We start from the raw sequence: 12,803 nt of genomic DNA on the forward strand, positions 1-12,803 counted from the left end.
ACATATCAAAGTCTAACGGCTCACAAAGGCAAACCGCAACGCATGCGCAAAAGATAAAGGTAGGTGTGTATAGGTGCTTGTGGTGGTTGTTATGGAATCACATGATAACAAAGCATTAATGATTGAACACACAGACACAGAAGAGAGAAAATAATGGTTCCTACCCGGTCCGATTTCGTGATGTCGTGGACACTGTCGTTGAAAGTCAGCCCACTGTATACTTTCTCCTGTCGTATGGGCAGAAAACATATACAAGTTGAAGGAACAGATATGTTTAAGGTGAAGCCCTACGAATTAACCTCAAAATTTATTGTGGTGTCAATTTCATGAAACTTGGTATATACATTCTGTAATACAGCACCTTTCAAAAAATGAAATAAAAAATGGGGGTCACCACATCCGTTTCCATGGAAATGGAGCATGAAAAGTACTCCCTAAGAACCCGAAAAAATGTCAATTTCAAAGTATAGTTCATTGTAAAAGTGTAAAATATGTACAATCTACTTTATTGTTTTTAAAAATCAATCGATTGAATTTGATACTTTAAAAATATTTGCCTTTTTAGATATTTAACTGTCAATCAAAGAACAAAATGCTATTTGAAAGGGAGATGATGGAGAGTTTAGGAATCAACGATTTTAAATTTACAGCTGACTATTTTCTACTGGTGTCAAATTCATGAAAATTCATAAAATGAAACTTTACTGTATGCTAATCATAATACAAAATTAAAAATAGGGTGTCACCACGCTAGTTTTAAAGATATATTCCAATTTCTTACCGAGAATCACTGAATAAATCGCCTCTAATTGGATTTTGAATGCATGTGTCGAAAAAAACGAGTAACCTAGGGGGTCATATTCATAATGGGTCAAAGGTCAATGGGGTACTCTTTATACTAACATAGAAGTGAATCATCCACACAAAGGCACTCTCTTGAAATTTGGGGCCGAATAACTCCAAATTAGCCCAAATCTTCATTTTCCAAGGCCCCCTAGCATGGTAATTATTTGATGGGGGTTCATAGTACAGCTGCATACTATATCAGTTTTACACTGAATTTAATATGTGGTTGACTGTTGGTATCTTTACACATATTGAATGCCGTCTTTTCATGAAAACATTGTCTTCTATTTAAAAAATACAGAGATATAGACACATGTACATCTTATTTTATTTTTTATTCATTTTTACTTTATATATTCACATTTCTACGCTCTAAATGTTACACATCCAAATAATACAAAAGACACAAAAATGCCCCATCAACTGTCAAACATTACACTGATTGAACTCCTCCCTCGTCATTACAATAAAACACTCTTAGCAATAAAAACCTCCAGAAACTTAACATTTCTGATTCCCCTTTTTGAGGCAATCTCTGATAACAAGTTGTCAATCTAATTTGAAAAAAAAAAGACCTAGTTTGTAGGCTTATGTACAACAAGCAACCTAACCGCTAATATAGCTCCGCTGTATTTATGTAGAGAATAACTATTTTCGACACATGTTGATGAAGAAGCTGGAAATCTTTGATAGCTCATTTCAATTGCCAGAAAAAGTGTCTAAGATAGCTGCAAAAAATATACAATTGCCAATTTCATCATAATTTGAATATATCACATTGGATCATTCCTGAGAACATGTCAATCAAACCTATCTGACCAGTAGTTTTTTGAGAATGAAATTTTATGACCAAAAATGGCAAAAATTGCCCCAAAAGTGCAAAATTGCAGATTTCATCATAATTTCAATAAATATCATTTAGATCATCTGTAGAAACCAGTGTACCGAATTTCAAAGCTATCAGATGACTAGTTTTGGATATACACATTTTTTTGACCAAAAATGGCAAAAATTGCCCCAAAAATACAAAATTACAGATTTCATTTAATATATACTACTTACTTCATCTGTAGAATCCTGTATACCAAATTTCAAAGCTATCAGACCAGTACTTTTTGAGAAACATATTTTTTGACCGAAAATGGCAAAAATTGCCTTAAAAATGCAAATTTGCATATTTCTGCACAATTTAAACAAATCTGAAATAATCATCCCTAGGGACCTATGTACCAAATATCAAAGCTATCTGACTGGTACTTTTGAAGAAGATGATTTTTAAAGATTTTTTTACAAAAAATGACAAAAATTGCCCCAAAATACAAATATGCAATTTTCACCACAATTTGAACAAACTTGAATGAGGTTAGCCTAAGTGAACTGCATATAAAATTTCAAAGCAATTTGATTTGTGGTTTCTGAGGAGAAGGCAATTGTTGACGGACGACGGCGGACAACGACGGAAAATCAACCTATTTGATAAGCTCCACGTCGCTGACAGCGGAGCTAAAAGGTGAATAAAACTACAGATAAGTTTTGGATATTTACAAATATTTACAAATCATTATGATTTTTACTAATAAAAATAAAAACAAAAAAATAAGTTTTGGATATTTACAAATATTTACAAATCATTATGATTTTTACTAATAAAAATCTGACAGTAGTTTGTGTAAACTAATATACTTAACAACAAACTGATATAAATTATTTCTAAAGTCAATGCCTTGGTCAGCAAGCTATGCAATGACTGCTTTCATATTAGGTCATCATGGTACAGCTTCCAATTACTTTTTCTGTGAATTATATGCAATACAGAATATTATATATTGTGACTATGTATTTACATTACTTGTGACTCAATGACTGCTTTCATATTAGGTCATCATGGTACAGCTTCCAATTACTTTTTCTGTGAATTATATGCAATACAGAATATTATACATTGTGACTATGTATTTACATTACTTGTGACTCTATACTTACAGTACTATTAACTTATTACAATACATTACTCCTGGCTAATCATGATCAGATAAGTTACATGGATTTCAAATAGCATGATCATTAATGTAAACTGACAGATCATAAAATGACACTGACTGGTAATAGCTGTTTTACAGTTTACAATAAATAGGTGTAATGGAACTACAGGGGCTCAACAATTATTAAAATAGTCATGAACATTTTGAATGATTTTTTCAGATTTAGTAACCCTTGTTACGCCACCACATTCCTCAGTAAATAACCCCCTCAAACTTTCAAAGCCACCCCTTTTATATGCTATATGCAGATGCCTATAGGTCAAACAGACCCTGCTACTTCTGTGCCATAGATTTACTGAGAGTTTTATTGTTAACAAGACATATCAAGGTACTGTAATTAAAAGATTGTTGCTTTCTGTAATGAAGGTATTGTATCATCCAGTCTGATGTAAAACTGTGTTCTAGAAGAATTGACGTCAGAACATTGCAAGTTTTAAGTAATGTTTGTAACATTAACACATCAGCTGTTGCATTATGTGCTTCATACTCCTTGCCAACAAACTTGTTTGTCAGACTTTCCTGAGAATATGATCTCATCCCTGGATAAATTGACCTGAACAATGGCAAGGTGTCAACAAAACCTGCAACAGTTAAAATAAACTGGTTTATCAAAGAACAATCATGCAAAGAATTAATCAAATAGCGACAATCAAATGATCTAGAATTATGTCCAACTAAAATGGGATTGTCAAATGCCTGCAAAAAATACAAAAACTTTTGCATGCAAGTCTCTTTAGGCACACACTGGACTGCTTTGCCCTTGTAGCATAATTTCCCATTTTCAACAGTTAGGTGAGTTTTCTCAGATGCAATCCGGCATATAGGTTGGTTTGGCAAAATGTACCCTTCAAACTGTTGTTCACCACTAACAGCTGATAGCTGAATGATCTCAGCAGTTGAATCTGAAAGACAAAAAATTAGGATCTTCAAAAGAAGTGCTTTTTAAAAAAAATACTGCTATTATATGGTGTCGCTCAAATTTGATCAGACTTGGTATGTACCAGTATGGGTACCAAAGATCAACAGTAAATGTTTTTTTTATCTGTTCAGTGGAGGAAAATTCTACGTTGATTTTATGACAATGATTTCTGTACAGTACAACCTGAAAAAAAACCAAGAAATATTTAAACCAGAAAAACAGGAAGGACAACAGTAAATAAGGTCTGAAACTTTAGGTATTGGAGGTCAACTTTAGCAACATGCATAGCAGAAACAGCAAGCCCCTCTTAGTTTAAGAATAGACAGTCTTCCCCCCTCTACTGTCTATGTTTTGAGCAGGAAATGACTCAAGGTCAGTGGGGTTGGCCTGTTTCTTACTGGCATGCCATAACTCCTGCACATTTGCACATTTTTGACACTGACGTGTTCATTTGAACAATGTCACATCTTAACCCCCACACCTACCTGTACACCAAATACTGAGATGGTAGTTTTGGCAGCATGGGAGCCTTTGTGTGTGACTGACATACATCCGCACATACATACCCACATACATACATACCGACGCCACTGACTCATCATATAAGCTCTTTTTGGTATTTATATACAAAACCAAATATGAGCTATGAGAAAAGTACCCTCTCAACTAGGCAGTTATTTTCCGACAGTCCAGGACACACATTTTGAAACTATTTTTATTCTCGTTGCTACGTGCATTGCTGTCTGCATACGTTCCATTCGATAACACATCAGCGTGCGATTCAAACCGGTCTCTCTGCACCTTGCATGCAGTTATGTAGCAAGTAGTCTACAATTCAAATCTTATTCTGATCGGAACTGGTTTAACCCTTTCACCTCAGTTCTCTGCGTAGAGGTCCAACTTAACCATTGAAGACAATGGCTTTGGGACATTGTACCATGGTGTTGAAAGAGCTAAAACAATTACTTGATAAAAATTTTACAGCCTTGATATGCGTTAGTGGACCTCGGTCATATGATGTACAGGCCCCGTCCACCGTACAACCTCGGTTCGCAACACCCGTATCAGGGTCATAAAGATTAATTTCTGCATTAATACAAAAAAAACGTAGTTGATACAAAGAACCAGAAAATACAGATAAAATAGCATAACACTCACAGCTCATGTCCCTTTAATGCCAAGTTGTATGGCGTAGCAGTAAGCTATGGAAAGCCATGCAATAACGTATGCCAAAAACAAGGCAACACAAAGTAGCACAGTTGATCTAAATCACACATTACACTTACATGCTGATGTAGTTTCAATATCAAAGACAACAGGTGTATACTCTCCACAAGAAACTGGGTTGAGCTTGGGACATAAAACTGGTTCAGGAATCTCTTCTGTCTGGTGTTCGGCTTGTGCAGATAGTGCAATATCTTTTTGATATGTTGCACCTTCCCTAACTTCAGTGGCAGCAATTTTATGAGCTCTCTTTTCTCTTTGCTGCAAACAGAAAGAGATGATACAGTGATACTACCCTTTTAATGGGACAAAGTCACTCATTTTTGACATCATTTTGATTATTTTAATTCCTTTTGGGATATTATAATGATAATGTTGTTCTACACACTGAAATTGGCTCAATCTCTAATTGTCACAGCTCAGTTCACACCCTGAATATGAACATAATACCAAAAATTATTTCTAGCACAATTCATGCACTATGGCCATGTCTGGGTCAGAGTTGAATGGTAAAAACTAGTTACTGAGCATATTTCTGTTAACTGGAAAATATAAAAATATTTTAAAACAAAACTAAAACAATTGACATAATGTCAATTATGTGTGACTTTGTCCCTTTAAAAGTATCATATGCTAGGACAGAACATCACTTTTTGATGCAATATTAAATAATCTATAATTCAAATCAATAAAAGTGTGGCATGTCTGTGTTTACAACTTATACATTTGCAATATACAAATGATTGCAGGCTTCAAAACTTGAATTTTGGAGGCAGTTACATAGTGATCCTCCAATTAGAAACACACCTTAATTCTCTTCAGCTTTCCAATTTTTGATTTAGTCTGTTCAGTCATATTCACTGTTTTCTTATCCAACATTCTTCCATAAATTTGGCAGCTTCTGCTAGGGGACAACATATTCTCCTTGTGCACCTGAGGAGAAAATGAGACATAACATTTGGTACAAATCCATTTTTTTATTTGGGATGCCATGTACTGTCCACATTCATTTATTGTTACTGGCGTTCGTGTGTGTTTATTTCATTTTCCTGTCAAAAGCCGACCTACAAGTAGACCCTTGAAAATGTAGTATTATCATAAGAAGTCTCGAACATGATACTAAGTAGAGACCATACAGAACACTAACTACAAACCTCACAGCCATTACCAACCTGACTAATGTATGTATGACCTAAGTTCTTCTGGGCTACCGCAGCAGCAACACGAAAGTTGAAGCTGGTTGAGCCACTATAGTGTTTGGCCTTTGGTGCTTTGGATGAAATGACCATGTTCATGTTTTCATTTGCTTGAGATGATCCTATCCTAGCAAGTTGTTCAGCATTTGCTATGTATGTTTTCATGATCTCCTCTAAATCCTCCCTGAGGTCTTCTCCACAGAGATCTTTGCCATATGGAAGACTCTTATGCTTGTAAGTACTGGGGTTTGTTAGATAGTTACACCACTCTATATCACAATGGACATGGTCTCCAAATGCATGAGGTACTATTGCCCTAAGATTTTTTTCTAAACCTCCAGGATTGCTAGTATTTTGAGCTACAGCATAGTTAAAACATTTCTGAAGGTAATTAATGACTTTAGTTGACAACTGACTGTGCTTCTTTTCTTCTTTGAGTTTGTAGAGTTTGTTAGTAAATCCTTTCTTTGTATGATTATTATCTTTATTTTTTACTATATCAGGCCTGACTTCTGCATGCAATTTAGCCATTGTCGTGGTGTCATCATCCATTGTCACACTGTCTATTTTCACTATCTGTTCTACTTCTTTTACTGTCTCTACAGCTATGCTAGCTTCCATAGACTTCGCGCTACCTGACCAGTTCTTATGACAATCATGCTGTCTGGCTTTCTCACCCTGCTGTTCTGCTGAGTCACAGATCCTACACTGCTTGCATCTAGTGCTATATGCTACTACTTTTCCTGTCTGTCTACCTATTAGTGTTCCATGTCCTACATAGAAATGTACATACATTATCATCTAACAAACTGTAAAGCATGTGTGCTGTTGTGTGAAACTAAAACATACAGTTTATCTTCAACAAGTAATTGTGAATCCATACACTAACATGACAATGCCGTGCCAAGTTTGTTGCTGCTGATTTAAAGAGATGACATACTACAGAATAGAAGCAAAAGCGTGGAAAATTCAGTTATCTGCGTCAGTCACTTGTTGCATCGAAAGCCACATCTTAAACAGAACACTATTTTACATTCTATGATTTTTGGAATTTTATTCTCAATGTTTGTAGACCTCCAAGCTACTTACCAGACAAACTTTTATAATCTCGTCCGCTACCCCTCTTCTGCCATCCTCCATCAAAAGAAACATCAATTCTGATGAGAAAAAAAAAGATACACATATGAGATGTGATATGACAGACTAACCCTAAGAAGTACAGTGACAGGTCAAGCTAACTGTGATTCAGAGATATTTTTTGTTATGAGGTTAGATAAAGCAGGGGCAAATTTGGTGAATGAGTTTCTTATTAAAATATCAATATACCTTGCATTGCTAAGATATATAATGAATAACGTCACTCACACCTGTTTTGATTTCGACTTGTTCCAGTTTACTAGTTTCAAACAATAGCAATAATAGCTCTCAGACATTAAACACAACAGGCCCCCTCAAGATAGGAGCAGGTAGTCAAACCCATGCCCCTACACAAGATCTCTCTAGCTAACATAGGTTGGCTAACAAGTCAACTAATTCAGCTGAATGAAACAGATGATGAACTAATGCGGAGTTTTTCAACGATCTGATTGGTACTTATGGGTTTTTGGGTGGCTGCCCTTGTCACCTTTGTTTTCAAAACTCTTATTTTGTGTTTACACCATAGACAGTATCTCTACATCTAATGTTTACACTTACCTTGCCTTCTTAGAATTTGAAATTTCACCTCTCAAAGCATGCTCACAAGATCTCTTTGCAACCTTAGTAATTGCTTCCCCGGCTGCTCTCTCCTTTCGTTTCAGTGTCTTCTCGTGAATAGTTGGAAGTGATATTGATGAAAACAGGCTGTTGACATGTCTCTCACCTATGCCTGCATGGATCATACCTGGTGTAAAATGATGTGAAATCAATACATGAGAAAAAAACCGACATAAAGATTCATTTGCGTACACATTTCAACAAATACTTGCACCAAAATTGAAAATGATTATATTGTTAAAGAACAAAAACAGAACATTTTAGTTCCCGTTTCCTAAGACAGGCGGATGACAGGGAATGGATATGTGAAACCATGGAGGTAGTACCTCCATGGTGAAACCATTACAGTAATTGTTACCCAACTGGTCATGGCAAAATGCCATTGAACAATATGAAAATATATTCGTACAATTACAATAAGTTAAGAATATTTACATGGCATACCTGTGGCTATCTTTGTGTTTATATCGAATGCTGACATTCCGTACTTCTTTCCAGCTGTCCGGCTAGTTTTACTTGTGTATACGTTGTTGAAAGTGCCGCAATGTTTACACGGAACGTGCAAAATGCTGCCTCCCCCGTATTTAGTCTCGCCTTCACAATTTACCAGACGCAGATGGTTTCGGCACAAACTGCAAGAGTCGAGTCCTTTGGCAAGCACCCCAAGATTGACGAGCCTCACACCTTCATCCCATGGAATTTCTCTGTTCATAGTCGGAGGCGTTGTTACATCATCGTCGCCTGTACTCGTCGTACTCGCATAAACAGACGTACTGGGAGTCACGTTGAACGTCCCTTGAGCGTCTCGATTTTGGTACTGACTGGCCAGTAGTGTTTCTGAAGCCTTATCGCGCCGTGATTTTTCACCTCGCGACAAAAATTTTCCGCTTTTACTAGATTTTGGTTTCATACTTATCGTAAAAGACGTACACATACCTTTCTCAAAATGGCTAACCTGAAACATATTTCTGTCAAGCTAGGGAGTTTACTTGCGCAGAAACGTATGCGCAGGAGAATTCGGTGTACTTAACCTTAAAGGCAAATTATTTTTCAAATTACCTGACATGCTGAAAGGACAAGAGGATTGTTGACATTTCAAAATATTTATTCAGAAGAACTTTAAATTTTTTATTCGAAGTTATCAGAGCTTACTTAAAGGCTTTTGTGTGTTTTAAAATTATCTTGTCGACACCAACGTTGAGTTTATGGTTAGTTGTACTTGAGATAGATTTTAATATGTGTCGATGTTCGTCTATCGAGTGCACTTAGGAATAATCAGAGGGGAGAATCCCAGGTAAAGTTCAGAGTCTCCAGGGTAGTGTTGTTAAACCAACAATTACCACCAGTTTGGAAGAGATAACCCCGTTGTTACAGTTTTACGGCCGAAAGAAACCACTCTGATCATAGGTCAGTGACCTAAATGTCGGACACAGGGTGTCAGTTACATCGAGATCAACCTTAGGTTGCATACCATCAATCATAAGAGTTAGTACTCTGCCCTTGCCAGAAAATTTTAAATCCAACAGTGTTTGTGACTGTTTACCTGTACAGAGCAGAGACCTTTATTAGCCCCAAATATGCGGATTTGTCAATACATCATGCTCCGATCGATATCAACAACAGTATCTCGAATAACAGGTACGAAAGTCATTTGCTGACAATGTTCTTAGAGGATTCAGTGTACACTTAGAGTCAAATGAATGTATATACGCAGACATGTACGCAGACACATCGCAGACACACACATACATATATACATACATACATACATACAGACAGACAGACAGACAGACAGACAGACATACATACATACATACATACATACATACATACATACATACATACATACATACACATATATCTAGTTGTCTACCGATTTTAAACATTTATTCACACGTTCGTTGTGACGTGGATATGTGTAACCCGCCAAGTAACGGTTTGCAGCTACTGTGTTGTCACGGTGTCTGATCACTGTCAGTCGTTTCAGACAGGAATTGGAGTAAAGAGCGGAAATTTGTCAGATTACAAACTCTATTTTAAGTACTAGACTTTCGTGAAAGTGCTTGTACCAAAGTTTAGGATAACATATATCGGTATTTTGTTACACTATTTCTCAGTGCACAGGGAAAATAAAACAAAATGTTGTTAATGGACTCAGAATTAAATAAACTTTTGTGCATTGTACGATGGGAGTCACGTGTTACACGTAAACATGTAAATTGCATATACTCTAGTTTGGACGTTCTGTTGGCATTGACTGATCAACTAGTTCTGAAAGGCAATCTCCTAATAATCAAATAAACTTATTGCGCAATATACAGTTTTGTTCAAAAACGTGGCTGTGTCTTTGTGAAAATAACGACACTTTACGGCGGAAACTCCAGTTTTTGATATCGATCGTGAATTCACAACAATACATGTATAAGGGACTGGTCAGTTTCTTCGACCTAAGGGGGGGGGGCGTGGTGGATTCATGGGGGTCACCCTGTTTTTGACTTTGGTGATAGGGGGTCACAATGTTTTTGAAATGCTCAATAGGGGGGTTCAGAGTGTTTTTGAATTTCGAGACGGCTCATACTTGCGTAAAATACATTGTGCCAGCCACAAATTTCATCATTCAGTTGCATTTTACGGCGCGCACTTCGGGCGCGTATCTTTAATAATAATAAGACATGTTTTTCAGAGCCCCGTCCTGGTGCAAAACGTTACTGTATAAGACATTATATATATATATATATATCTAAGATATCTGTATAAATTTTTCGGTGCGCCCTTCGGGCACATTTCTTTAAAATATCAAACGATATTTTTCAGCATGCCCTTCAACTACATGACTTTCATATATATATATATATATATATATATATATATATATATATATATATATATATATATATATATATATATATATATATATATACTGAATTATTCAATTTATAATCCACCTTTGTTTCACCTTTGTCGCGCGCAGGGGTCATCCTGTTTCGAAGGTTGGAATAGTGGGGTCAGCCACTTTTTGACGTCGACAAAAAATAATCCGCCGCCCCCAGGCCGAAGAAACAGACCAGTCCCTAAAAAGGTTAACCGTGTTGATCATAACACGAGGGAGTTTATTTGAGGAGCGTATAGCTACGTACATTTCAATGATTCTCACTGTAAAACTAACAGACAACCCATGCCAATCTACTTTCCATTGCTAGATATCAGAAATTGTTTTTCTTGCCGGCTCGTTTAAAAGATAGGTCGAAGGTATGTTTGCAATACATCATACTTGGTTTCAAATATGACAGCATGTTGACAAAATACGATTATTTATGTCAAAAGACTGCAAGTAAGGTGTTTCTTTTTCAAAGGGTTTTAAATTTCGTTGACATCTCGCAGCATGCAGACTTCAGATGGACTCCTGTAGGTCCGACCTCGTGACATTAAAGAGGAAGCGACTGTGTGACATGTCAAATCTTGAGCACGTGCTTCTTCTTGGTTTGCCATGGCGTACCATGTGGTGCTTTCCTTTCAACGGTAAATCTGTATCAAGCGACACGCCGCTATGACTGGCCTGGCCGAGCTAATTTCCGTATCCTCGCAAGAGATTGATTACTTATCGGTCAGTGCCGTTTCTCACATGAACTTCCAACGCGACTTGTACAAGGGATGTCTTTCTAAAACCTACATTAATTTGGAAAATAATTACTTCTTTCTCATCATAGATCAATAGTTGAAAGGAGACAGCCCCTTTCTTTCTTGTTACCATTATGGAGGTTGTCTTCGTTTCTACCGCCTCCTTGATACATCAGACAAATTCCTAGTATGATGCTCTAACAGGTATGCAGTATCATAAACACACAACTGAACAAAGACACAATAAAACTTGCCGCCTTTCAACTTTGCGAGTGTTCACTCAATTGTTAAACCAGTGCTGTTATATTGATCTTCGCGTCAACATTTCTAGGTCTGTCAATAATACACTTACAAGAAGCAATTTGAAGAGGATGCCTCTCGCGCTCGCCCGACCACAGTCCCTCTATATGTGGTCAAACCTTGAGCCAACGTTACGCGAGAGAGTGACGTGCCACCGTGATCGACATTTTTCTCAATTTATGAATAACTCTGTACTGGACCCAACGCTATATAAAACGCACTGCATTTGCCCCTATAGTCTAAATTGTACGAGACCTGTATTGATATTATTTAACAATCAGGGAAACTCGGATACCAGGCCGTATACGTTCTCAAGTAATTTTGTTGTTGATCGCGGTCGCTGATTCGAGACTTAATATCTTCCATAATCATCGACAAATAGAGTTTAGAGCCTTATATACAGGAACATCATTGAAAACGGCATGATAGCCCCAGTGTGTACCGAGTCTTTGCTGGGCCAATTTCAAAAAGACAGTCTTTAGGTTCAGGGGTGAGAGTAACATACAGCTCACTTACCGTGTCAGACATTCTTGTTATGATGGTTTTGCGATGCTATTTACAGTCAGGAAACAGCTCTTATAGCAGCGTAATCGAGACGCCACCCTGGAAGGAAGCACCGTCTGTATTGGTGAAAAGCGACGCCTCGGACCTGGACCCGGTGATTAGTAATTTTATTGCCGGCCCCAGTAAGCGAGTGCAAGTGCTAACCAATCGACAGAGCTGAACTGATTGTCCTCTTCGCTTAGCCAATGGCCTCACGAATGGCTAATCATGGATGCATCATCAGAGAGGTCATTTTGAGAATTTATTAGCGGTCGGTTGATCGCACAGCTATTGGACGACGATTTTCTTCACAATTGCTCTGAACTGGTCTGCGCACAGGTCGAGGAGGCATAATTTGTG

General features: G+C 37.1%; 2 protein-coding genes across 4 annotated transcripts in view; both read right to left on the reverse strand.

Annotated features, from left to right (window-relative positions):
* Positions 1–12,631, reverse strand: part of LOC139133453 (venom phosphodiesterase CdcPDE-like) — a 32,964-nt gene extending 20,333 nt beyond the window's left edge. For 2 of the 3 annotated variants that reach the window (XM_070700060.1, XM_070700059.1), the window contains exons 1-2: positions 12,417–12,549; positions 165–227 (exon numbers count right to left, since the gene is read on the reverse strand). In XM_070700060.1, coding sequence (XP_070556161.1) covers positions 165–227; positions 12,417–12,428 — 75 coding nt within the window. In that variant the 5' untranslated portion in view covers positions 12,429–12,549. Of the gene's footprint in view, positions 1–164; positions 228–12,416 lie in introns of all 3 variants that reach the window. The other variant, XM_070700058.1, reaches the window with a different exon arrangement.
* On the reverse strand, positions 1,163–8,986 carry LOC139133451 (uncharacterized). The gene is made up of 6 exons (XM_070700057.1): positions 8,427–8,986; positions 7,923–8,109; positions 7,317–7,384; positions 5,839–5,964; positions 5,094–5,292; positions 1,163–3,790 (listed from the first exon to the last, which is right to left on the reverse strand). The coding sequence occupies exons 1-4, from the start codon at positions 8,944–8,946 to the stop codon at positions 5,936–5,938; spliced, it is 804 nt and encodes a 267-aa protein (XP_070556158.1). The 5' UTR covers positions 8,947–8,986; the 3' UTR covers positions 1,163–3,790; positions 5,094–5,292; positions 5,839–5,935.
* Positions 12,632–12,803: the final 172 nt, after the last annotated feature.

The sequence above is a fragment of the Ptychodera flava genome, chromosome 5 (assembly GCF_041260155.1).
Source record: "Ptychodera flava strain L36383 chromosome 5, AS_Pfla_20210202, whole genome shotgun sequence".
Classification (NCBI taxonomy): Eukaryota; Metazoa; Hemichordata; class Enteropneusta; family Ptychoderidae; genus Ptychodera; species Ptychodera flava.